The 26,536-nt window shown below is 43.4% G+C and overlaps 2 protein-coding genes across 5 annotated transcripts; one reads left to right on the top strand and one right to left on the bottom strand.

The window, feature by feature from the left end:
- Positions 1-225: 225 nt before the first annotated feature.
- rpap1 (RNA polymerase II associated protein 1) lies at positions 226-18,722 on the bottom strand. 4 transcript variants are annotated; one of them, XM_030044897.1, is made up of 27 exons: positions 18,639-18,722; positions 17,960-18,168; positions 17,553-17,701; positions 17,138-17,230; positions 16,651-16,822; positions 16,260-16,424; positions 15,807-16,034; positions 14,623-14,738; positions 14,211-14,309; positions 13,738-13,839; positions 13,484-13,651; positions 12,720-12,899; positions 11,894-12,028; positions 11,206-11,376; positions 10,894-11,051; positions 10,249-10,419; positions 9,931-10,126; positions 9,500-9,609; positions 8,843-9,038; positions 8,545-8,691; positions 7,554-7,696; positions 4,935-5,367; positions 3,944-4,062; positions 3,556-3,787; positions 3,209-3,385; positions 1,891-1,947; positions 226-1,120 (listed from the first exon to the last, which is right to left on the bottom strand). In XM_030044897.1, the coding sequence occupies exons 2-27, from the start codon at positions 18,162-18,164 to the stop codon at positions 971-973; spliced, it is 4,272 nt and encodes a 1,423-aa protein (XP_029900757.1). In that variant the 5' UTR covers positions 18,165-18,168; positions 18,639-18,722; the 3' UTR covers positions 226-970. The 4 variants fall into 4 exon arrangements, with proteins under 4 accessions (XP_029900757.1, XP_029900758.1, XP_029900759.1 ...); XM_030044898.1 differs by having other exon boundaries at positions 18,609-18,704; XM_030044899.1 differs by lacking the exon at positions 18,639-18,722 and adding an exon at positions 18,597-18,612.
- Positions 18,723-19,433: 711 nt separating this feature from the next.
- LOC115354405 (transmembrane protein 151B) lies at positions 19,434-23,877 on the top strand. The gene is made up of 2 exons (XM_030044797.1): positions 19,434-19,562; positions 22,071-23,877. The coding sequence occupies exons 1-2, from the start codon at positions 19,434-19,436 to the stop codon at positions 23,709-23,711; spliced, it is 1,770 nt and encodes a 589-aa protein (XP_029900657.1). The 3' UTR covers positions 23,712-23,877.
- The last annotated feature ends 2,659 nt before the right edge of the window (positions 23,878-26,536 follow it).

Below are 26,536 nucleotides of genomic sequence, written 5' to 3'. Positions count from 1 at the left end.
GTGTCATTTCATTAGCCTTTAGGGTTAATGTTCTCCCAAGAGAGAGACCCAACTGAGCGTTTTTTGATTCACAAAAAGCCACAGAAAACACTGTATGTCTTATATTCAACAATGCAACAACTGTGTGTGCGTGCGTGCAAACAGCCATGTTTGTGTAAGTTTAAAAAAATTAGACTATTTTTTGGTTGGCCCAAAAGACCCAGAAAGAGCAAAGGTTACGCACACTTACAAAAGAATGTTTTACTCAAAATGTTTGTTTGTTTTTTTAGGACATTTACAGGCACTTGTACAGTAGGCTAATCACTCCACTTTACACGATGCCAAAAATCATCCTGATCTGTTGTTCCAGCACAGTAGACACAGAGAAACTACTCTGACACAATTATGGACAAAGAAAAACACTGAAGTCTCCTTCACTGCATCAGAGCTGAGGCTCCTGCTGCCTGTCCAGACGGGAGCCAACGAAGATCTGCAAATAATTCTGAACATTTGTTTCGACATTTACTTGAGCAGACGTCTCATGTTTACTTTGTCAGGAGAACTTGGAGGGCTTCAGGCAAGTTTTCAATAACCATAAAGTAAATTCAATTGACTTTCAAATACTTTTGTCTGATGGTTTAAACTTTCTCAAACTATGTGACGCTTGAAGCAGATCAAAGAAACAAAATGCTAGAAATTATTTGCAAATGTTCCTTTGCCCAGGCCCGTGAGCAGCACATACACCACTGGTGCACAGAGGCTGGGTTCCCTCTGGGATAACACGCCACAGTCACTCACTGCTTTCTTCTATTTGGGGAAACACAAGCTTTCAGTCCAATAGGGACATCTCAACTAGACACCTCTGGATGTGAAATAACAATTAGCCTCCCACTGCAATCCTTTTTTTCTCAGTATCCTCAACTCGTGCTCCTGTGTTTTCTTCCATCTCTTTCTCACTCCCGTCTTCTCCCGTTTGCCATCTCTGCTCCACTCAGTCTCCTTTGCCATCGCTGCTGTCCCGCGCTCCCAGGACGCTCTCCAGGCGCTTGGCCCTGATGGGAGGCAGCTGTTCGTAGGTATCAAAGCCCAACTCCGAGCGCTGCTGGGGCAGACGGAAGAGCAGCAGGTGGCTCCTCAACACCTGGACATGAGGGTAGCAAATTTAGCAAAAATGCAAGAAAGAAGCAGTAAAAAACGGGAGGGAGGCAAGCTTATTATAGTAACTAAAACTAAACTAAAACCTAAAACCAGGTGTGAAAAAACATTTTAGTTAGCTGAAATAAAAATAAAAACTACACTTTAGAAAAAAAATTCAAACTAACTAAAATGATTTTGTGTACTTATAAACTAAGTAACATCTCCAACTAGACATTTCATAATAAAAATAAATAAATAAAACTAATACCTAAACTAATAAATACTAAAACTAAACATTTTTAAACAATAAAAACTAAAATGAAATGAGCAAACCCATGCTGGAAACTGTGAGTCAAGCTTCCAAATGACGTTTCATCACTATCCTAAAACACTAAAACTAAAGCAGAAACTAGGTGTTAAGAACACTGCTGTAAACTGAAATAAGAAATTATGGAAAAAATAAGCTGTGTTGACTACATAAAAACTGCTGTAAAAATACAAGTGAAATGTTGTGTTCATAAGCTTATAATATGCATGGAAAAAAACATTAATCGATCCAAGACTTTTTGCCTCTTTTCGCAAAACACCGTTGGGAAAATGTGTGTGTTTGTGTATTAAAACGAGTGGGGTTTGGACATGAGAGAAGAGGGAAATAGTAGGCAGGATCAACAAATGCTGCGCTCTGATCGGAGGGGATGGAGAGAGAGAAAAAGGAAACCTGCCACATAACAGATGAAAGAAGATAAGAAGTGTGAGCAAATGGGAGAGGAGCACCTCATCAGTCAGGTAGTGGATCTTCCTCAGCATACTGCGTCGAGCGGCTTCAACCTCCTGCAGAGGAAGGGAGGATTAATGATCAAAGGCTACGGCTGTGGGATGTTAACCTGAAATGTGAAATAATCTGAAAATCCACCTTTAAAAGAGAATTTGCATGCCATTCCCATGAGCTGAGAGACAGTTACATCAATATTTGTGAACATGAATAACTCTAAGTCTTGAATCTGGGATGTTATCAAGAGAACTTAGAGACTAATAATGAAATGTCTGCTTAGGGTTCTGCATCCAGTGAGCTTGTTTTTAGGTTTGGCCCTGTAAAATAACTATAAACTCTGCTTACAGACTCAGCCAACACCACCAGGATCTGCAACACGTGGTGAAATGTGGAAATACAGTGGATACATAAAAGGACAGGACGGGATGTAAATCAGCACAACAGACATCTTTCAAGACAGTCTTGGCTCGCTTGTTTTTAGCTTTTGGAGAGGCTTGTTCATAAATCAAGGCTGAACTCTACAGGGTGACATAAATCACAGATTTCACTTCTGTTCTAAAGCAGATTTTTTTTTGCCTTTCACTTCTTCATGTACAGCAGAGACAGGATCATATGAAAATTCAAAAGTGCAATTACCGTGACAAAAAATATCTAAAAAATAAAATACTGTTTTCAGCAGTATTGCAGCATTGTCAAAAGGTGCAGAAAATAAACAATTACTGATGCAATCATTGCATCATGTTTCTCAACCAATACTACATGTTAACATTTGAAATACACATCAAAAGTGTGCAGTTTACATAAATACATGGCCTGGCTGAATCACACACACTGACTTGGACCGGGCCACACAACAACAGGGGGTGTTCATGGTCGTGCACGGGACAGGGGAAAGGGAGGGGGAAAGGAGACAGTATAAACGAGAGGGAAGGTTAAATCTAGATTTTGGTTTCAAATATAAGTCTTTCACAGAATCGCTGATGGCACCTTTAAAAAAAATAGCTAACAAGCTATCGTGTCGTGATGTGTAGTGGATGAACGAAGCCTGCAGAGCAAACATGAAGTGTGTTCACAAGAGTAGGCAGAGTTGACTGAAAACCTCTGTTTACATTTAGCTATTAGACAGATAAAGGACAATATATGAAGAACTGAATGGTGGATACTGACTTTCATCAGCATGGAAACACCAGGACCTTTTGAAAACCTACTATACAAAAACACTTATCGAGATAATTACACTTTTAAGTGGTGTAATTAACATATTTTTTCATGGTTTGAAGAACAGTCATCATTTCATCTATAATGTACAGGCTGCATTACCTGTGCTGCTGCGTCCTGGGAGAAGATGAAAGTGTTGAGGTGAGACAGAGCGACCACGTACAGGACAGGACACCAGCAGCGTTTGAGGGTCCCCGTTACCAAGGAGCGAAAGTAGAGACGGAGGAGAGGGAGGGAGTCTTCAGGAGGGGAGGTGAATCGTTCTAAGGGCACGGGCAGCTTGGACGGAGAGATGGACAGAGCGAGGAGACAGAGATAATGAATTAATATGATAACAGATGCAGCCTCAAATCATGGAGCAGTGAAATAAAACCATGAAGCATCTCTGCGCTTTGAAAAAACACTCATCCTGTGCAGGTACTGATCATGGAAACCATCAGCATCGTTACCTGCTCCAGAGTGACGCCCAGTGACCTGAGCATTCCCACATGCTCTCCGAACACAGCCAGCCTCAGGGTGGAGCTGTACCTCCTCTGCAGGGGCAGCAGCACCCAGCAGCCAAACAGCCGGTCTCCAAAGGAAACGGCCTCGTACTGGGCCAGAAGGGCCGAGTACAGGTCCTGAAAGGAGGCCAGGCCTGGAGGAGGGACATCGAGGTCCAAAGAGTCCAGTCTAGACGGCCTGTGTGTATGGAAGAGCTTTGATACTTATAATCAATCAACTGTATCTGCCAATTTTTCTCTTTAAGAAAGGCATGCTTTCTTTCTAAAACTGTGCTTGCTGTAAGTACCCCCTGAGGGAAGAAGGGCAAAATAAAGATTATTTATTATGTCAGACCTGGTGAGCAGTCGGAGCAGACCCCATGACAGTTTCTGGACGGGCCTCTCCAGGAACAAGTCACTGGAGCACAGGAACACACAGGACAGGCGGGCCAGCTTGGCCACAGGGAGGACCACCTACCGCAAAAAGTTTTTAAGCCATTAATAATGAAGAACCAACAAATGCAATTTATTACTGCAGGAGGGCGAGCACAGAGCAAGAGAGGATATTATGTCTTCACATGTTCCCATTAAAATGATCTCCCATTATTTTTACTTCCTGGGAAACAGTGTGGGAAACGGTGACCTCATACTGAACCAGCCAGCAATAATACGAAAAATGCAACCAATAAAACCTTGGAATCCACATAAAGAGACAAAGCAAAAATATAGGTTTCCAAGGGATTAGAGTACCTGAACCAGAACAGGTGGGGAATTGTATAACGCACAAAAACAAAACAATTAAACAATAGAAATAACCATCACAACATATTTTTCTTAAAATAAATATAGAAAATGTTCAATAAAATGCTGGTAACTTTAAAATGTTTTGACAAGTACTTGAGTTACGCTCCATTTAATTGTATCAGAGCCTGTCCAGTGATCCAGCAGGAACAAAAGAGTGAGCAAGCACACACCACACACACACAAACTGCACATTGCTGTTTTGGTCGGCTTAAGAATATTGGTGCAATGAGCCTTGTAATTTCTTCAGCCAGCTCTTACTATCTGATATATATCAAGATAATTATTGATAAACCGATAAGATACATCTAATCGTGATGACGTTCTTGTCCAAATCACTCAGCCGACAGCCACCCTCGACACAACCAATAACTGATGTATTGATTTTTGAATGATCCCTCCCCAAATGATTTCCCCCCTCAACATCCTGCTATAAAATCATAATATTCATAGGTAAATGCAAGGGGAACCACCAGAGACTTCAGACAAGATGTTTTGATGATCAGAATAAGCTGTCGGCGGTGTGCTGCTGGATCAGAAAGTACCTTGAGTGCGTCCTCCCTCCAGACCTCCAGCAGCAGCAGCCACTGCAGGCAGTGAGTCACAGCCTGCAGGGCCCCCTGAGGCAGCTCCTCCACCTGCAGCCCACCGCCATTGGACACCCCCATTCGCTCGTACAGGCTGACGAGCGGAAGGAAAGGCCAATCAGAGGGCAGGGTGGGGCCGGTGAGCTCTGGGAGCAGCTGGGAGTTGATCCAGGGGTTGCGGCCAAGATAGGCGTCTCGAGAGACCAGGACGGACGCCTCGAGGTGGGCCAGGTGAGTGAGGAAGCAGCCCCGGATGGAGGGGAGCTGGACGCAGGCTTCCCTGAGCAGAGCACCCACAGTCTGGAAAGAGGGAGCCGTGTGGTGGTGGGTGTCTTCGTAGAGTTTCAGCTCCGACAGCTCGATAGCCTCAGGACCGCCGCTGTGGCCCTCTCTGGAAGGAACGCACATGACAGAACTGCAATTACACACAGCAAGCATCGGATCAACTCTTAACTATCAAATAAAATGGCTCGTAAACTGGCTCCGCTGTTACTTTGATCCAATCTGGTGGTGACAACATGGCATAAAGTCTTAAATTGTACCACACTTTCTGAAAATTATATCTATTCCAAACATTTGGAAATGAGTACATCAGAGCGTGTCCTGTCATATTGTTGTTCGCATCAAAACAAATGAGAAAAACATTTCAGGAGCTGATTTAAGGGACTTTAAATCAAATCAATCAATTTTTTTTTTCACTACATTACATGTAAATAAAAAAATGTTCTTATTCTTTTAGCACTGAATCTAATAAAAGGGACATAAAACTTAAAACTTCACAAACTTCCCAAGCCTGTTTCACATTTTTTCACCAAAACTAGATCCAGACCACAGAAGACACACAAAGACGGAGCGTCAGACATTTTATGAGATAAAGTTGTAACACTTAGGAAAAACCAGATGGTATATAAAAATTACTTTGTTCCTTATGGAAAACGATGCCCAAGGCAAAGATTCCTACCAGTCCTAATGAGGTGATGACATATACCACACACCAGCGACTTAGGTTTTTATATATGGAGCCGTGGAAGCCATGGTTCTTTTTGTAAAGTATGCTGCCAAGTCGATTAGCAAAACAATGATTTTAATCCATTATGTCTTAATGGATAACTACCACATTACCACAAATATTCTTACCGTCGTTCCCTTGTTGAGATTTTAGCTTTTAGAGGGCCTGTTAAATAATTCTCCTTTCATTCTGCGACTGTGGCAACAGAAGGCATACCAGCTGCAGCTGGACTCATTATACTTAAAACCACCATTTTTGTGTTTTGTACATGTTACATACGCTATATTGCCAAAAGTATTCACTCAGCTATCCAAATCATTGAATTCAGGTGTTCCAGTCACTTCCATGGCCACAGGTGTATAAAATCAAGCACCTAGGCATGCAGACAACTTCTACAAACATTTGTGAAAGAATGGGCCGCTCTCAGGAGCTCAACGAATTCCAGCATGGTACCGCTGTAGGATGCGACCTGTGCAATAAGTCCAGTCGTGAAATTTCCTCATTACTAAATATTCCACAATCAACTGTGAGTGGTACTATAACAAAGTGGAAGTGACTGGAAGTGGCGCAGTGGTGTAAAGCACGCCGCCACTGGCCTCTAGAGCAGTGGAGACGCGTTCTCTGGAGTGACCAATCACGCTTCTCCGTCTGGCAATCTGATGGACGAGTCTGGGTTTGGTGGTTGCCAGGAGAACGGTACTTGTCTGACTGCATTGTGCCAAGTGTAAAGTTTGGTGGAGGGGGGATTATGGTGTGGGGCTGTTTTTTGGGAGTTGGGCTCAGCCCCTTAGTTCCAGTGAAAGGAACTCTTAATGCTTCAGCATACCAAGACATTTTGGACGATTTCATGCTCCCAACCTTGTGGGAACAGTTTGGAGATGGCCCCTTCCTGTTCCAACATGACCGCGCCCCAGTGCACAAAGCAAGGTCCATAAAGACATGGATGAGCGAGTTTGGTGTGGAAGAGCTTGACTGGCCTGCACAGAGTCCTGACCTCAACCCGACAGAACACCTTTGGGATGAATTAGAGCGGAGACTGAGAGCCAGGCTTCTTCCAACATCAGTGTCTGACCTCACAAATGCACTTCTGGAAGAATGGTCAAAAATTCCCATAAGCACTCCTAAAAATTGTGGAAAGCCTTCCTAGAAGAGTTGAAGCTGTTATAGCTGCAAAGGGTGGGCCGACATCATATTAAGTCCTATGGTTTAAGAATGGGATGTCACTCACGTTCATATGCGTGTGAAGGCAGACGAGCGAATACTTTTGGCAATATAGTGTACTCTGAAATAACAAATATCATGTCTCCTCTATCATGCCACTTTTCTAAAGTTGCAGGAACATATGTTCTTTGTTCTTTGGTTTGAGGCAAACAGACAGTTTATTAGCCTCATCTAAAACAAGCAGTAAATTGTTAAGACTTTGGTCAGCTGGCTATACCACAAAAAACACAGCCTAATGACACTGTCTTGCTGCAATTTGGGAAACTCCATGCTGACAAGACCCCAATTCCATGTGTGTCTTTCCTTCATCTAAAGATCTCAGTCTGACCAAGTTAAAACAAACTCACGAGATGAACTCCTTGCTAAAGACGATGGTGGAAAGGAGCTCATGGGCCAGATATTCACTGCTTGGTAAGAGCCATGGCAGCAGGACCAGCGCCACCTGGTGGTACAGCGAGGTGTGTTTGGCCACTTTTGGTTCATGAGGAACCTAAGAAGAGACAGGAGAGAGGAGGAAGGGGAGAAGACATAATCATGTCTGTTTGGGAACTACACCTGGATACCAGAGCCTTGGATTATACAGCATGACAAGTGTGAGCTTTTCAAATCGAACTTTTGATAGCATTTTGCTGTTGTAAAATTATGCAAGTATGAACCCAGTTTTTTTTCCACTGGATCACAGGTGGCTGGCATTTTTAGAAGACAAATTTACCATGAAGACTTGCAAAAGTAAAGCTTTCTTCTTTAGTGACTGAAGGCAGCGCACAGTGACTGCTTGATACAAATACAATCCAGAGTGGGTGAAGTATCATTTAACCTGGCCCAACTGATACACACTTTCGTCCAAATAATGAATGATCCGTTTCACTGTTTCTTACAATTTCTTTGTTCTCTGTTGCCTATTTTGTTTATTTAGGTGAGATTCCTTCATAAGCCTTTAGGGTTTTTTAAATCTCACCTGCCCCATCTGTTTCATTTGCCTGTTTCATTTGTGTGTGTTCCTTTGTGCAAAAAATTAAATCTAAACCTAATCTAATCTGTTCTGTGACTGGACATTATTACAGAAGAGTGGAGTCTACAATCACAGTCACAATCTCAAACGAAAGAAGGGCAAGCATAGGACAGAGACCAGGACAAATGTCTTGCTTGGGACAGGTCCTGGAGGGAAACTGTTTAGCCTCTTGGCAGAATATCATAGATATTTAAGGGGTGATCGCTGTCCCCCACAATCAAAGATTAGGGGACTCCATCTGTTCATCATGCACCATTTCTGAGCCTCTGCTGATCTGCTTTGAACAAAACCTGAGAGAATGATGGAGGATTTAGAACGAGGCCTACCAGTCTGTGTGCCAGGCGGAGCAGCAGGAAGAGGAGGTGGTGTTCGTGACGGAGGAGCCAGGCGCTGGTGTGAGACAGTGTGGGCACGGCCTGACTACAGCTGCGCAGGTAGCCAGTCACAGGCTCTGAGAGGAGGAGACCACTGAACTGAAGAATCACACAGAGAAAAGGGGAAAATTGAGATACTGGAGGTTTACCTTCCACCACAAGATGCCAATATATTTCCATCCGGTTTGTTTGTTCCGAACATGATGGAGAATACTTCCAAAAATGATTTTAATTGTTCAAGAAGACCTACTTTGCTGCTGAGACCTTTGTGGATGCCTGTTAATGTATCCATGAGGAGACCCAGGCCTATAAGAAGAGGGAAGGGGGAGTGGAGAGCAGCCAGGTTGGGACGATCCCTCCATCCTGCAGAGGCCAAACCAGGAAGGCTAGCTGTGATCTCTGGACCCAGACGCCCCGACTGGACTGTACACACTATTGAGAAAGACCTGGTGTAAAATAAAATTAGAGTGGCATGAATACACAAATAAAACGTTTGTGTTGTTAAAGGTGCATTTGATTTTGGGTTACAATTTTATGAGCAAAAAAAAGACAAGAATTTTCATTTTACTAAGTGAAAACATGACAAAGCATAAAAACAACTACGACATCTAACTGTAGCTGATGCTTTTTCTGCTGCAGCTGTATTTCATTTCCTGACACCATAATGTCATAATGTCAAATGTGACTCCATAATAAACAGGTTTCCCACTCTATGTTATATGTTCTGTATAATTATGACTTTTCCATGACTAAAATGTTAAATCTTCATTGACGATCAACCTGAATGTTTTTCCTTAACCAAACATTTTAAACACACAACCTGCTCTATTCCCTAACTTTCCCTGTATGGAACATGACTTCTCAGGAAAGCCAATACCTGCGGGAACCCTTCATAAATAACACTCACTTGAGGTTCTTCATCAGGCTTTGCACAGCATTGTGGGACAGCAGCGGGAGGAGAACCTCTGACGTGAGCAGCTCCAGTTCCTGAAGAGTCTCTACTGGCTTAAAACAGTTCTGGGTGGGTGAAGGTCACATAGGTTACAATTTAAATATTACAAGTTATTAATGTTGAATACTAATTCTGTTATTACTTTCCATTCAGTTGTACCTGCAGCTACTGAATCGCAAGTAGACTGAATGACGCTTGTATTTTATTTAATTCATACATAATTTATGGCTCTATAGCGGGGCCACTGATGTGGCATTTAACTCTACATCTGAAATCTTGTTACTGATTTGATTTGCCAGACAGCTTACAGATGATTTGTTGTGACAGTCTCAGCTGATATTTGCCAACTGGTTATGCACAGCGGGAAAAAAGCGTCTCTGCGGTACCTGTCTGGAGAGCTGATGGTAGTAGGCCTCCAGGTAGACCAGATAAGATGGTATCAGAGCTATGTTTCTCTCTTTCTCCACTGGGTTATCAAGACCCTTCACTAAACCCTTCAGGTGACCCAGTAAGGATGCCTGCAGCCCCGTCACATGACCCCATGACACTGGAGGAGGAGGGGGGCACTCTGAACCCTGGGAACTGATGGAAAAAATAGAGACAATAATGTGTAGTTAGACTGGATACAGGGAATAATCCAAGATGGGCAGTTGTTGAATATCTGGATGATATTTAACAGTCCATATGAATTCATTCATCCGTACCTAACCACACCGGCTTGGAGCTCCTGATGGCAACCAGCAGTGTGTGTGACTTGTGTGAGAAAAGAGAGCTGAGCCAAGACCCTCTGGAGCTGGAGAGGCAGCAGGGGGTCTGAGGGGGCCAGTGCCCTGTGGACAGACAGCAGCACCTCCAGCAGGGTTGGGTACAAGTCTCTGAGGAGAAAAAACACTGTAGGAATTAAAGAGGAGAAAAGCTGAGAAGAGAATTATACCTTTACTTAATGTCAACAGTAATGAAACTAGTGTGCTTTATCTCACAGTGGCGTGGACTGAAAGCATTACTGCTGCCATTATTAAGTAATATTTTGTCTGGATGTTTATTATTCTAGTAAGAGGAGTAAACCAGTGTTAACACAAAGTGATTAAACACTTCCAAGGCGAGAGGAACTTCCTCCAAACGCTAAAAGCCCCTGGCTATTCTTTTTATTCTTCTTGTACTCATGCTTGTCAGAAATTTAGCTGATGCAACTTTTCATGTACCATTAAAAACAGTAGTCTTACATTGGATAAGTTATAAAATATTCTCTTTTAATTAAGGAGTGCTTTCTAAGTCTGTATAAATTATTTCCAAGATACTGTTTTCCAGGGATTCTAACATCCAAGATAGTTTTTAAGTATCTAACTCACATGTAAAGATTGCAGGCCTGGCCATAGCCGGCTGCCACTGCCCACAGTCTGTAGGCCTCGGTGGTGATTCTGAGGGCCTCAGCCGGCTCCAGCAGCAGCTCGCTCGGTTCGACGCTCAGCAGACGGGACAAACGCTCCCTCGCTCCCAGAGAGTTCAGCTGAACGAATAAGGAGCAAGGCGCTTATACATTATTTCTCACCAGTGATGGCTGGACATCCCATCAACATGACTTATAAGTGTTCATGTCAGCTGAAAAGTAAAATAGTTGAGGAGGACAGTAAAGTAAGCCACTGTTACAATTCAGTTCTTACCAGTCTGGCGCAGGCGTGTCTGCCGGAGGTAGCTATTACCCTTAAGAGCTTCATGGCACTGGCCAATGGGAGTCCATAAACAGACTGGGGGAGAGGCAAAGACTGCATCGTCCAGGAAGTTGGAAGGAACTCTGACATCACCGTCTCCATCAAGCGAGGGCAGTCCAGCACCTGAGAGGGCAAAATAAATGTTTATCGAATTTTGGCCAAAGGGAAAACAGGTGTAAGTAAGAATGACAAATCACGTGTGGTAGACACACTGCAAAAACGCAAAATCTTACCAAGATTATTTGTCTTATTCCAAGTAAAAAATGTCTTATTTCTAGTCAAAATATCTCATTACACTTCAAATAAGACATGATCACCTCAGAAGTAAATTGTTTTTAGACAATTTTTAGAAAATTTGCTTGTTTCATTGGCAAAATTTGCCAGTGGAAAAAGTGAAAATTCAATTGAAATAAGTGAAAATTAGCTAGAAACAAGAAACAAATTTTGCCAATGAAACAAGCAAATTTTCACTTGTTTCAAGCAAATTTTCACTTGAAACAAGAGACAGTTGTCTCTTGTTTCAAGCTTTCTGACAAGCTTGTAATAAATCTCATAAATATCATTCACAGGAAGATGTATATGGCAGAAAAGTTGAGAACAGCACAAGAGATCCAAGTGTCGGTGTTGTTCTTGCCATTACCTGAGTGGCGGATGAGGAGGAGTGCCTCGCGATACGGGTCAGGACTTCCAGGATGTCCTGAACCACTCGCGGCGCTGGCCGGACCACCTCAAGGATGTAACGCAGCCTGGGGAGAAGCTTCATCTTAAGAAGACCCTGTAACCGAGAACAAGAGAAGATCAGAGACCTGGTAATTAAACATTCAACTTTTAACAAGTCAATTTGTTCATTAAGTAGGAAAATTTTAAAAGTGTCCCCAGAGAAAGACCAGGTTATATTACCAACTCAGTAACATGGAAGCTAACGTGCTGAGCAGTTTAATGAAGTTTTAAAATATAGTATAAAGTGCACACGTTATATATAAAGTCATAAATAATTTACTGTTAGGTAACATTCAAAAGATGTTCAATGGCAGAGAGGGAGGTTATGATTTAAGTTAACTTAAAACAACCTACTGTCTGTACGACTTTTATAAGCATGTGCATTTCAGTTTGTGGGGAAATCCTTTGGAATAGCCTATGTGGCGATAAAAATGTGCGATAACATTAAAAAAATTCAAATGCAAACCATTATTAATGAACAAATATAAAATCTGGGGATTGAAAGGTAAAGAGAAAAAGGAAAAAAGAAGATTGGGTGATTTATTTGTTGGATCTGTTCGAGAAAAATAAAAAGAAAGACAGAAAGAAAGAAAGAAAGAAAGAAAGAAAGAAAGAAAGAAAGAGAATAAAAATACCCTCTTAATAAGAATGAGAAACCAAATGCAAACCAAAAGTGACAATAAACGAAAGAAAAAAACTGAGAAGCCGCATAGATTTTTTTATGCAACCAAAATTTGCCCAGTTACCTTGACAACATCCAGCCTGGCCACGTCATAATCCGTCTTCCTCTCCTCCTTCTCCTTGACAGTTTCCTTCATGTTCTCCTCCAGCCCTTCATTGTCTTCATCTTCCTCTTCCTGAGAGGAGGGCAGCAGAGGGAAGGAGGCCAGGCCACGGAACCAAGAGAAGGTGCTGTCCATGCACTCCTGGAGAGGGGAGACACATCTGATGAGATGCTGAGGGACCAGACATCGGGTCTTTGCACTTTTACAGAGGGACAGTGACAGATAAATATATTGTCTGTTAAACTTTATACCAACTGAGCGCTTACGTTTGTTTATTTTGGCAACAGTTTTTGCGCTAATTGGTCACTGCTGAGGTGGTTTTGCGTTGCATTTCCCAGACATCACTTTTCAATAAACCAGTGAAACCAGCACTGTAAATACTTTGGCCCTGTATTCAATTAAGTCTGAGTTTCCACTGGTAATGCTCTTTTCTTTGTTGTGGTGGTATAAATCCTGTTTACAGCAGTAACTAACTTAAGCTGAAATGTAAACACTTCAATTAACTGGGTGCTGGTTAAATCACAATTGTATTATCTCATTTGGCAAAAGAGATTGGCAAAATAGACGTGTATTTATATGCAAATGTTGCAGAATGCAGATTAATACTTTAAAACAACAACAAATATACACCTTCAGACTAATAAACCTGCATTAAAAAAGGGCTTAAGGCTTTCATGATGTGCTACATGTTTTAGAGGTGTCCAAGCTTCTCTGTATTTCCATACCTCGTCTTCTGGAGACACCAGCAGAGCTCGGAGCGCGTGCACAGCCGCAGACATCACTCCCTCCACGCTGTCGTCCAGTGCAAAGCGGAGCAGGAAGAGAAGACCAGCATCTAGCAGAGTGGACGTCATGTTCCCTCTCAAAACTGATGTATATTCACCAGCACGTGCCTACAGAATACCAAATGTAGCTGCATGAGTGAACACATGAACGATCCTCTGTTGGTGTGCATGTCTACGTGTGAATGTTTGTGTACCTTTGCGAGGACGCTGGCAATAGTGCTGAGGGCCAGGCTCCTCTGCTGAATGACCTGACTCCGAGACAGGAGGAAGAGCTCTTGGAGGGAGTAACCTGCCAGCTAGAGAGAACATTTTTATGTTAACATCAACAACATGAACAGAGAGTCTCAAGATTGGCAGGTTAGCAAGTGAACTTTGGGCTTAACCTTGGCTTTTCACACTCATAACAGTGGCTCTGTTTTACACGGGGAAAGTAAATTCACTCATTCACATCATGCATATGTTCATACCTCACTAGTCCATTCAGTTCCATTCCTGAGTCAGCTGTGTAATTTTTCACTTCAGTCATTTTTTTTTTTACTGTTCACATTTAAGTCAAAAGCACCTCAACAGTTCTAACATTTGAAACTATTTTGAAATATATTTTGTTCCAGACACAAAAGCAAAAATGGATGTTAGAGAGAATGCACAGTTTTTCACTAATACTGACTTCAGGCTCCTCTCCGTGGTGGTGCAGACCCAGATGGGTGGGCAGGTCCTCTGTGGGTGGAATCAAGGTGCCAGCAAAGTCAAAACGGGCCTGCATAGCCTATCAGGACAAAGACCCGCAGAACGTCACTGGATGAAAAACACATTTTATTCAGTTCATAAGATGTTGGCAAATAAACACATTTCGCAATGCTGCTAAGGCCTGCATCCTGAAAAACTAAACATAGAATTAGATTTGAGGAAAGACTAATTAGCACAATGCCAAGATCTTCAGCTGGTCTCTGCTGTTGTTTCTGAGAGGGGCATGCTCATCCTTTCCTGCTTAAAATGACATCTGAGACAAATTTAGTGTGCCGAGGAAACAGTTCTTGAGTTCCTGCAATGAGGCTTACAAGAACCCCCGCCCTCCCCACCTTCTTGGTTCCTTTCCTCCTGGGAGCAGGCAGGTCTCTTGTCCATTCAAGTTTCTCTGGCTCCAGTTTGTCCATGTGGACCCATTCCTTCTGAGGCTTCACCGGCAGCTCCTTCTCTGCATCCAGACACACAGGGGAAAGGTATGCCGGGTAAAAACGTATAACTGTTTGTAATTAGTCATTTCAATTGTCTTTTGTTGAAACTGACTAATAAAAAGCTGCATAATGTGAAACTGCAGATACAAACTGCTGTTGTGTGCACACAATCCACTGTGGCTGCAGTCTGCTTCTGTCTGATGGAAATTGGATATATGCTGTGTCAGAGGCTGATGTTGTGACTTATGCCATATTTTTGCTAAAAGGGTGAAGTAGGAGAAATAAAAATATAGATATATATTCAGAGGTACTACTACATTATGACAACAGTTCGATTCATTTTGTTTTTTGAGGGGAAATTGAATGATATAAGATTTTATGAGTCCTACAGTGGCCTCCTGTCTCTCTCATGACTGAGAGTTTCATTAGGAGGGGCTTTCTTTGCATGGTCTGCAGTAACTCTATTAGCCAGAGTGGCTACTTCTGGCTCTGACTGGCCTTTCTGCTAATCAGCCAAAGTGAAATCAATTATCAGCTTTAGCCCTGGGTTTTAGCCATGCAGCAAAAGCACTCCCCTGTCTGAAATACTGCATTAGTTACGCAATGGGATGGGAACTCAAGAGAGAGAGAGAGAGAGAGAGAGAGGTAAGGGAAAAAAGAAAGAGGCGAGTGGAGAGCAGGAAGGAAAGTGATCAGGTGACAGAGATAGAGGAGGAAAGATAGGGGAAAGGGAGGGTGGGAAATGAGGTAGAGAAAGTCTGGCAGCCCTCCAGGTGTTTTCATATTTATAATGCTGCCCAGATCTCAGTGGGTTGCTTCATATTTCCTCTGCTTTTCACAAGCACACAGGACCAGTAGGTTACTGCTCCATACACAGTGTCTATCATGGATCGAATGATATGATAGCAAAAGCAAAAAGGTTACAATGTCACCAAGCCTCAGGGATTAAGAAATCAGTAGAAATTATTATTTGAAGAACTATTCATCCACATAAATTAATGCATTTCATTTGGTCATATCTTCAGGAGTGGTACAGAATGAAATGACATGGCAGGAGAGATGAGTGGTCTATTATGATTTTATCATACCTGTTAAAGGAGGAGGTGGTGGCTGCTCATCCTCTTCCACTCCCTCCATCTCTACTTCCAGGGGTTTCTGATGCAGGCCAGCAGCGCTGGAGGAGTCTGACTCATTGTCAACATTTTTAGGAAGACACTCTTCCTGGTCTCTTTTGTCCTCGGGGTATTTGGATGGGGTAGTAGAGGGTGGGACGCTTTGGGCTTTGCGGGATCTAACAAACTCTACCAGTCTAGGATCTGCGAAGCAGAAATAATCGTGTTAGACGCAGCTGAACTAACCAAACATTTTTTTTTTTTATGTATATACTGGCCCGGCTAAAAAGTCAATGCAGGTGAAAACAAAAATAAATAAAGTGAGACAGAAATACTTTATGTGCTTTCATTTCAACATGCAGACATTTTGGAAGATGAGAATCACTGACTCCATCAACAACTATGAATCTGTAAGACAGCTATACCTACCAAGCTGAGACAGTAGTTTCTTCTGCTCCTCTCTTATCTCTGATTCAGACATGGCCTGGAGCTTGGCCTCATTCTCCCGGTGGATCCTCATGGTCTCAGCTGGGCTGTCCGGGCCCCCCAGCCCCTGACCAGACACCAGCCAGGGACCTGAAGCTGCACTCGGCCCTGGAGGGTGGAGAGGAACGAGCACATGGATAGAAGGAGATTTAAATGTTGACAGGGGTGTGGGGATTAACCCAGGGGATGGAAAAACAAGCATTTCAAAATATATTTGAGCACAGGATTAGTTGTGAATTTCAAATTGGTAGGGCAATTTAGGCAAGCAGCATTCTTTAAAAAGAAAATCAAAATGAACTGACATGTATTTTGCACTGAAAAATCGTTTTCTTACGGTCACATGTAGTAGCAAGAGGCTGGTCTGTATCCATACTAGTCTCAGCAGGGAGGCTCTGGCCTTTGGTCTCAGCTTTAGGTGCGCAGTGTAACAGAGTCTTGCCCTCCTTAAGTCTCTGAGCTGCAATCTGACGGGCGAAGATGCTCCTCTTCCCAGCAGGTAGTGGCACCTGATGAAAGAAAGGAACTGCACTGTTGATGTTCAGCTGGAGAACCGAATTATCTGAATTATTTCCAAGCATCCTCACAATGATGTAACAATCTTAATGGACAGTTCAGATATTAAGTAGACCATTTTAAATGCACACAGAGAAATGTCAAGGTATTAGTGTGCATTGTAGTATAAACCATCAAGATTCTCTATGACGATAAAATCTGGTGGTTTACAATCAGACTCGATATAAACTAATGATTGACTCGGCACGGGTATATATTTTGATCTCTTAAATCATGTCAATGAAAAATAAACAATGCCATGTTTGTACCTGGCCATCTGCCTCTGAAAGGCGCAGCACTTTGGGGAAAGCGGTTCCTGTGAATGGTGGTAGAGAGACTGGTGTCGAGCTGGTATCTCTCTCCTGAAAAGAAAAGCCAGTGTAACTGAGAGCTGCAGGAGAAACAATGAAAAAGCAGCTCAACCAAGGTACACAAAATCTCAGTGGCAACCTGTCTGCAGAGGAGACCTTGTGGCTTCAGGTTTGCGCAAGCTCGAAAAACCACGCTGACAATAAAACACCATCAAACTGATCATTCATGATGCGGCTGATAAGATCTGCAGACCAAAACCGAGGAGACGCACTGCACACACATCTATTATGGGAGAGATCCAGCTAGAACCGGATATCCTGTGGTTTTTCAGTTTTCATACGTAGAGAGATGCACTTTACCGCAAACACTCACAATGATCCTGGACAGAACAGCACTGATGTGTGTGTCCTGTCTGTCCAGCCGCTCTTCAGGGTCCTCCTCCTCGAAGCGGACAGAGTTGGCTTTAAAGCGAGACTTTTTAGGAGGCGCCGGCGTCAGAGTAGGGAGCTGGTCAGGAAGATCTGCAGCAAATAAAACACGTCGACTTAAAATACTGAATGCCTACATTAAATAATCCTAGATACATCTACTCCACATTGTTGCTCGACATGAACATAATAAAAATATACAGCCTGACTGAATAAAGCATTTAATGTGTGCAAAAACTTCAACATGTGCACAACCAATGAAATAATGCCTATAATATTTTTGATTTGCACTAACCACCAACAAAACTAAATGAGCAGGGATTCAAGAAGAAAAACAGATTCCTCCTCAACCTGCTATGGTGACCACATCTCTCTGAGTTCCTCCATGCTCCCCACTATTTTCTCCTCCTCCTCCTCCTCCTCCTCCAGCCTCCCCCCTCCTCTTGTCTGGACGGCGGACCACATTGACCTTAGAGGAGGCTCCAGAGTTCAGAAACAGCTCCTGCTCTCTCAGGAGGTCTGCCTCAGAGTCAGTGGGCTTGGGACGCCGCAACATCCCTCTGAAAGACAGAAAAGTAGACGACACATAATATATGACACTGAATAATACACCTGCTTGACTGAATTCAAATACACAACAGCTGTCCACTGCATTATCAATCTTTCAGGCGTCCTAAGTTATCCATCTTAGGGGATAATATTGACATCTACTCATGCCGGATGTGAACAGGTTCGCGTAAACAACAGGTAAGCGCAAACACCTTGTCGTCATTTAAATTATGATGAAAATCCGACAAAAAATAAAACTAGTTCAGCTGTTCAACATATCAGTGGCCTCGACTTTTTGGTTTCACAAACACCGGACTGACTGAGCTCACGTTGTGACAGTTCACGCCGTGCCGCTAGCTCAAGATAGCGTTATAAAGCCAACCTGATGTTTAGCTTTGCCAGCTGTTCAATTATACAGCATAAAACTACACAGACTGACCACAAGACGAACCGTGTATGTTGTTCGGTATGATTATCCTACCAAAAATTAGCCGCAGTTTTGCGCTGATGTTGGGACCGCTGATGTATTTACACAGGTTTCAGTAGAACTGGGGGAAGACTTTTCTTGTGGCACCACCAACTTCACTTTCAAAATAAAAGCTCGGTCATTGGTTATATCTATCTATCTATCTATCTATCTATCTATCTATCTATCTATCTATCTATCTATCTATCTATCCTTTTATATACAGATAAGTTAAAAAAAAAAAAACTAAAAGAAAAAAAAACAGAAAAAAATGCTTTTGTGGAAGCTATGCAAGCACTGCGCGCGCGCACACACACACACACACACACACACACACACACACACACACACACACACACACACACACACACACACACACAGCGGTGCCATGGTGATTCTGCAGGGTGCAGCAGGCTAGTCTCGCGCTCCACCTTGAGGACACGGGACCGCGCCAGGTGCGGTGTTGTCCTCATGTTTGCTCCGTGATCCTCAGCTTGGACCACGCCGTAAATCGCCGACCCCTGTCCCGTCCCTGTGTTCGTCCCCGACGGGCCTCATTTGGCACCAACATGGTGAACCTCTGCTGCCTCTGCTGCGGTGAGATCCCTCGACCCCGCCCCCCTGCGTCCGGCCAGTCGGGGCCACCGCGGGATCCCCGCTCCGTGCAGCAGCCTGGCTCCGGCCCAGACGGTCTGGGGCAGAGAGGGGGACAGGGAGGAGGAGACAGAGCAGGAGGAAGAAAATCTAAAACGGAGCAGGGTGAGAAAGCGGAGTGAAGTTGCAGTGTCGTTGCCATGCCAGAGATGCAGCATGCTCTCCTCCGATCTGGAAACTGAGACCACTGCGGAGGACACGGCGAGCAGCACGCCCAATGATGCTGAGGGAGAGGAGGAGGAGGAGGAGGAAGACTCACCGGCTGGCATTGAAATCCTGGAGGAGGTAGGTAGTAGAGAGGCAGCACTATCCTCACTAAATAAGCTTATTTCACTTATTTACAATAAAGAAAACAACTGGCAAACTATAGCAGCATTGAGTAAAAATACAGTCCTGATGAAAGAAACACTTTTATTCATGTAAATTAGCAATTATGACTAATAAAATGCCTGGTTATGGTTTAAGCATCACTTATTCTCAGGACAGATTCAAGCTTTCTAACCTTACTTTTTCCCCATATAATACTTTTTCCCATTTAACATATAATATTTCACTTCTCTACAATGGAACCTTGACTTTATACAAGTGCTGGACCACAGAATAAACATCCTCTGCCGTCCCAAATGTGGCATCACTACAAGTGATCCCACCTGCAGCAAAATACCATTTTTGGCCGCTCAAATGTCACAGCAGACCATTTCACATAGTAGAGGCATCCAGTGGCGCGGAAAGGCATGCCCTGATAAGATGATACATTTGGCTCTGAAGACCATTATGGACCTCTGCTGAGGTTAAGCAAAGCATGGGGTATGAAACCTTGTGTGGCAAAAATTTAGGTGGTGTAGGTGTTAATCAGTGCTGCTGTGTGTCTCTGTGTGTGTGTGTGTGTGTGCATGCGGTCTTTCCACAGTACCCTCTGTCTTTCCTGTCATGGTGTAATTACTGTGATTCCATCTGGGGAGCTGGCCGTGTGCAGCGAGCCATGGAGTACAGCGGCTTGAACAGACAGTGAAACGACAGTGCTTGTTTTACTTCAGATCATCCAGCAGCTCTGTAACTCTAATGTCCTCTTTCATAGAGTGGAGTCGCTTAAATTACATTTTGAGGAATTCTTAAAGGTTTAGAGCCATGTTATAGGCAAATTTTTCACACCACGCAAAAAAAAAACCCTCAAAATCCATCTTTGTGTCATCTGTCTGAGAAGGATACACAAAGTCAGTACTATTTTTGGCGCTAAATTGACTGGTGCTATTAATACGTTGTCCATATCTCCACAGACATCCATCTGAGTCAGGGATTTTATTTCTGATTGGAGTAACCTTGCCCTGAGTCAGACATTAACCAGATGTAGACCAAAGTGTAAATAATTTAGTAAATCATGGATGACTCGAGCCCAATGCGACTGCAAGATACAATAAATGAAAATCAGGATGAAGCAATGCAGCGCCTCATGGTGTTTTTAAGCTATAGGTATAACTGCTGCAATCAGGGAATGTTGGCTGTTGCAAAGTCAGTTCTCCCTGGTACACCACAAATGAATTCCTGTTGTCCCATAAATAACTGGGGTGGAACCACCAAAGTGACATCCCACCCCTGTGTCAGTGCAGTAATGGATGGCTGGATGTCAGCATAAATCCTTTCACTCCATAAAACACCAGAAGTAGGCAACAACAAAATAGGACCTCTACTCTTTCATGGGATGCAGCCACAAGAGGAGGATAAAAAATATTAGAAAGACTCATAAAGTAACTTGGTTCGTATGCTGTAATTTGCCCAAAAAAAAATTAAAAAGTAATTTTCAAATGTGCAATTCCCAGATTCTACCCACCTGGCACTACAGACAAATCCAATAAATCTTGTACCCTTGGTGAGGATCCTTTACAAATACAAGACATGTGTTATTGAATTTCTTCTGCACTGTTAGTATCCAGATACAACAGTGTACAGTGAAACAGATAGTGCAGCTCCGGGCCAGCGTCTTTGCTAGATGGCAGGAATCCACTGCTGTTGTGTATTGCAAATGTGAGCACTTTGTGCCTCTGCACGTCTGCACTGAGCCACCCACCCAGTGCTCAGTGTTAAAGTATAGGGCAGAGATTTTTTTTATTTTTTTTATGTGTGTGTTTATTGATGCACTTGTGTACCCATGTGCATCGTATTTGACTCTGCAGCGGCTGGAGAATCATTTGTTCACATCTGATATCAATATGTGATTACTGAAGAGGCAAAAGGCTCTATTCAAACCTTTGGCATTTTGTACCACATGCTCCCTAGAGCTTGGTACAGACATGTTTGTTTTAGTAGTATGATAATATGATAAAGTGCAAAAAATGATGACATTTATTTATTAGCAACTACATTTCCCCAGCTACAATAGAAATTAATTGAATTATCGTGATTAGATGTTTGGAAATATTTCACAGACATATTTTGTCTCTCTGCTCCATTGATACGTAGTCTTCCAGGGACATTATATCTGCAGCACAGCTTGGTTTAATTGAATTCAAGTGAGCTGTGTGCCTTTGATTTACTTTGAGCTTAGGTATTTAAAAAGCTCAGCAATTTATAGCCCAGCCATGTGCATTTGCATTGTGCTGCAAGCAATGATATCACTGCCATGTTTCACAGGCTCATCTGCATAAGTGCCCATTCCTCATTTCTGTGGGAGTCTGTATGTCTACTTATCTCTCTCTCTCTCTCTCTCTCTCTCTCTCTCTCTCTCTCTCTCTCTCTCTCTCTCTCTCTCTCTCTCTCTCTCTCTCTCTCTCTCTCTCTCTCTCTCTCTCTCTACAGCAGCGTCCAGTGAAGCAGTCTCTGGGTGCATGTGTGTGCCGTGAGTCCCACTGGCGCTGCCTGCTGCTCTCCCTGCTCATGTACAGCTGCCTGGGTGCTGTGGCCTGGTGTCAGCTCACCCGAGTCACCAAGATCAGCTTCAACTCCGCTCTCACCTCCTCCTTCACTGCCTCCATCACCTCGTCTCTCCGTGGTGCCTCCTCTGGGATGGGTGTCGGGGGTCACTCCATGATCTACCACGACAGCCCCTGCTCTGACGGCTACATCTACATCCCCCTGGCCTTCCTGCTCATGCTCTACTTGGTGTACATGGTGGAGTGCTGGCACTGCCGGGCCCGCAGTGAGCTGCAGTGTAAAGCGGATGTAGACAGCGTGTATGAGCGGGTGCTGCGGATGCAGCAGGCCCGGCCTTGCGTCTGGTGGAAGGCCATCAGCTACCATTTTGTTCGGCGGACACGACAGGTCACACGGTACCGTAACGGGGATGCCTACACCACCACTCAGGTGTACCACGAGAGGGTCAACACACATATAGCCGAGGGGGAGTTTGACTATAGCCACTGTGGGATGAGAGATGTGTCCCGTGATCTCAGAGGCTTGGAGGGCCACCCGGCTACCCGTCTGCACTTCACCAAGTGCTTCAGCTTTGCCGGAACAGGGCCAGAAAACGCTTACCTCAACCAGCGAGCCAGGTTCTTCTCTGAGATTGAGGGTTTAGATGATTACATGGAGGCCAGGGAGGGCATGCAGCTGAAGAATATGGACTTCAAAGAAAACCTGATAGCCTATGTAGACCCAGATCGGATGCCTTGGTACACTTCCCAGGTCGTCTTCTGGCTGGCGGCTCTTCTCATGTTGTCCTGGCCGCTGAGGGTGCTGATAGAGTATCGCACTGCCTATGTGCATTACCGCATAGAGAAGCTGTTTGGGCTGGAGTACAGCCACAGCAGCCCATCTCCTCTGGATGAAGACGGGCCCGTGAGGAATAATGAATGCTGTGGTATCCCAAGGGTAGACACACTGGACAGCACTGAGCTGGAGTGGCACATCCGCTCCAACCGCCAGCTGATTCCCAGCTACTCAGAGGCCATGTTGATGAACCAGGGCATGGCAGACTCCAACTCCATACAAGATGTTGCCGACACCTCCACGTCCCCTAACTCTTTCCTTCTGGACAGCAGCCAGCCTGCCCAGAGTTATGGCACTCTCCTCACCCAGGATGAGTGTGAGCGCTGCTGCGAGTTGCAGAGAGGAAGAGGAGAGGGAGGAGGAAGGAGGAGGACCATCACCAGCTCCAGCTGTTCCTCTCTCTTTTCCTGCCGGGGAGCGCTCTTCCACTCCCGCCTCTCCCTGGACACGTCTCGGTTCTCTCTCTGCCGGATGTACGGCTCCCATCGCACCGTGGGTCTGTGGCGGAGTCGCAGCAGCACCCTAACAGACCGCTGCTGTGTGGACGAGCAGTGCTGCAGGTCTGACTCCAGCCAGCTGGCACTCAATGAGAGCCCACCCACTTACCGGGACGCCCGCTTCTTCCCTGTGCTCATCGTGCATCGGCCCGAGGGCTGTGGCAATGAGGATGGGAGGGAGGTGCGTCGGTATTACGTACGCAGAGGGTCCTCCTGTCTGGAGACTTCTCTATGAAGGGGCCACAACTAGCTATCAGCTCTAATTACATGGTGCATAAATGACACTGATACTTATATGACTTCAGCGCTGTACTGTTTTCATGAACCATATTTTTTTCCTGAAGAGTCTAATCATAGAGAACTAAACCTCGTTTGTCAATACGTTCACCATGTGTGTATTATGTACGTGTGTGCAGGGGCGCTGCCAGGGATTTTGGGCCCCATGAAAAGAAATCTTATTGGGCCCTTGTATAGGCAGCCAATAGGCAAACCTTTTTATCTCAGGCCTTTCGAGGGCCCCCTCCCCCATTGTGGCCCTGGGTAATCAGTCCCGCTTTTCCCCCCACTACGACGCCCCTGCGTGTGTGGATAAATACTGATTGTTGACAGACATATTAGCCCATTTAGAGCCATATGCAAGAGTAATACATGTTATTACAAATGTATGTTATTACCAAAGGCATTGTCTTTTAATTTATCAAGGGACAGCAAGGTGAAACAAAAAATGCATGAAGCATTTAATTAGGAAATTCATTGAATATGTCAGAAGAATGCCAAAAAATAAGCAGTAAGTTCAAGTTCAAATTTATTGCAATTCAACCAAACATGGGTACACACAAAGCTGAATGAAATATTGCTTCAGTCATCAAGGTCAGTGAAAAGGCAGAAAATCATGTAGCAGGAAATCAGTTAAACTACAACTATAAGACATGCTGAAGGATAATTTAATGTTAACTATGAATGTAGTGAATAGTAAATTAAATTAATCTTTTTACCTTGACATCAGTCATGTCAAACTGAAGCAAATGTTTTCAAACTACACTGAAAGAGTATAGAAATAGTGAGAAATTGCATCTTTCATTCATAGCAGATGTTCAGGTTCCAAAAGAATGATATGAATTGAGAAAAAACAAACAAAAAAAAACTTGCATCATGATAAATAAGGAGTAGTCCAAGAAAAGGCAATATACAAAAAGTGCAAAAGACAAATGTATCAAATGGAAAACTTTTCGGTCCTTGGACCAGCCACAGTTGATGTTCATTAGTCCACAAAGGCTGTGAACCATCATTTGAACATCAGAATAGCTCACAAAATATTTGAAAAATGCTTTTTAATATGTGGCTCCTTCACATATCAGAGACCCTGGTGCAGGCACTCAAACAACAAACGTTTGCTTTTAAAATCATGGAAAACTTTGTAACTAAAGCCGTGTCTTCATTTGTTTATGTATGTATGTATTTATGTATGTATGTATTTATCTATTTATTTATTTATTTGGGAATGACATACAAAACCAATACTGGTGTGTTTGTGTGTGTGTGTGTGTGTGTGTGTGTGTGTGTGTGTGTGTCTGTCTGTCTGTCTGTCTGTCTGTGGATGTGTGTGTGTGCGTGCGTGCGTGCGTGCACATGGACTTGATCTTGTACACCAGCAGAGTCAGTCCCTTATATAACAGGTGCAGATGAAGAAATAAGAAAGGAGGAGAAGGAGGAGAAGAGGGATCAGAGTTCATCAGGCTGATCCAAGGTGACGATGTCAGCCGGTCTCTGTGTCAGTCGCTTGCTGGCACCTTTGCTGTCCTGAACTACAAGGGCAAGAAAACAAAGTCTGTGTGGAGAAACCACAGCACTGACGTTGGTTAGCAAACACCCTCCACTGCATTCTTAAGACGGGACAGGCATATAAAGCATGCACATGTGTTTAAACTCAAGAGGTCAGTTAAATGGGATGGGTAGTTACCAACAAAACATCCATCCTGATAGAATACAACTGACATCTGGTGATTAGAAGCAGTGTTTTGCATTTCCTTTTAAATTAGGAAAAAAGAGAGGAGAGGATAACAGGATACTGGGGAAAAAACAGAATAACCTGCAATATACAAATAACAAAAACATGTGGTAACACTTGTGAACTGTAACCCAATCTCACAATGATGAATGACAAAATGCTTTGGCAGTTTTGCCTGTGACTGTTAATAAAGAGGAAAAATAATGAAATTGTTCCCTTAGTTGTTTTTACATAGTTTTATCAGAGGTTCCCTAAAGCTTTTCGGGTCAAAGACCACTGAACACAACAGAAGAATAACTTTAAGTATTCTCAAAGGGAAACTGATCATGGGTATAAGACCCCAAAAAGAGAAGATCTGTGTATTTTAGTATGGAACTGTCTGCACTATACCAGACCAGAGGAGAGAGAAAATAAAGTTGAAAGCAGATTTTTCAAATACTTTCTCCTCAGGCCAATATCCAGTCAATGAAACAATACCCTCTCACTCCTGGTGGTCCGCGGACCAGTGTTTGGGAACCACTGCTTTTAAACCTCTCTTGCGGACTACACTGACGTAAAACGTTACTCATTTTGACCACTAGATGTCGCCATTTCTCAGGAATACATATTTTTTTGCAGCTAAAATATGTTTTCCTTTATGCAGGAAAGTTTATATGTACTTGATGATACTCCAAATGTGTTCAACTACCTTACCCATAATAATTTTCTGTGGTATTAACGTTCACTATAAATAAGTAATGGATATATCCATGATCATGGGTTATTTTTTTTATTTGTTGAAAGATATCAGTAACTTCAGGTGATATTTACTATTCTCATTCACAATACCAAACCAGTACATTGGGTAATGCAGAAATGTTCACAGTATAGATAATCACTTTTTCTTTTTCTTTTTTTGTCTCATTTGTGTGACTGTATTTCGGTTTCACACATTGTTTCAGTTTAATGTAGCTTCTGTGCGAGCTCGACTGCATTTAGAGTGTGCATTAATTTAGGTAGTCTGAATGCTTGTCGTTAGCGTGTTCCGTCTTGTTGTTTATGTGTTGATTTAC

The sequence above is a fragment of the Myripristis murdjan genome, chromosome 22 (genome assembly GCF_902150065.1).
Source record: "Myripristis murdjan chromosome 22, fMyrMur1.1, whole genome shotgun sequence".
Lineage (NCBI taxonomy): Eukaryota > Metazoa > Chordata > Actinopteri > Holocentriformes > Holocentridae > Myripristis > Myripristis murdjan.
This window is presented reverse-complemented; position numbering and strand designations above follow the sequence as displayed.

Excerpts from the sequence above, each read along its gene's own strand:
- rpap1 (XM_030044896.1), bottom strand. Across the intron at positions 16,823-17,137 it reads TTTCAGAGGCAGATGGCCAG|GTGCCACTACCTGCTGGGAA; the intron begins GTACAAACATGG and ends TTCTTTCATCAG. Across the intron at positions 10,127-10,248 it reads CTCCAAGCCGGTGTGGTTAG|TTCCCAGGGTTCAGAGTGCC; the intron begins GTACGGATGAAT and ends TTTTTCCATCAG.
- LOC115354405 (XM_030044797.1), top strand. The coding sequence starts at position 19,434 with ATGCTCTCCTCCGATCTGGAAACTGAGACCACTGCGGAGGACACGGCG. Across the intron at positions 19,563-22,070 it reads GCATTGAAATCCTGGAGGAG|CAGCGTCCAGTGAAGCAGTC; the intron begins GTAGGTAGTAGA and ends CTCTCTCTACAG.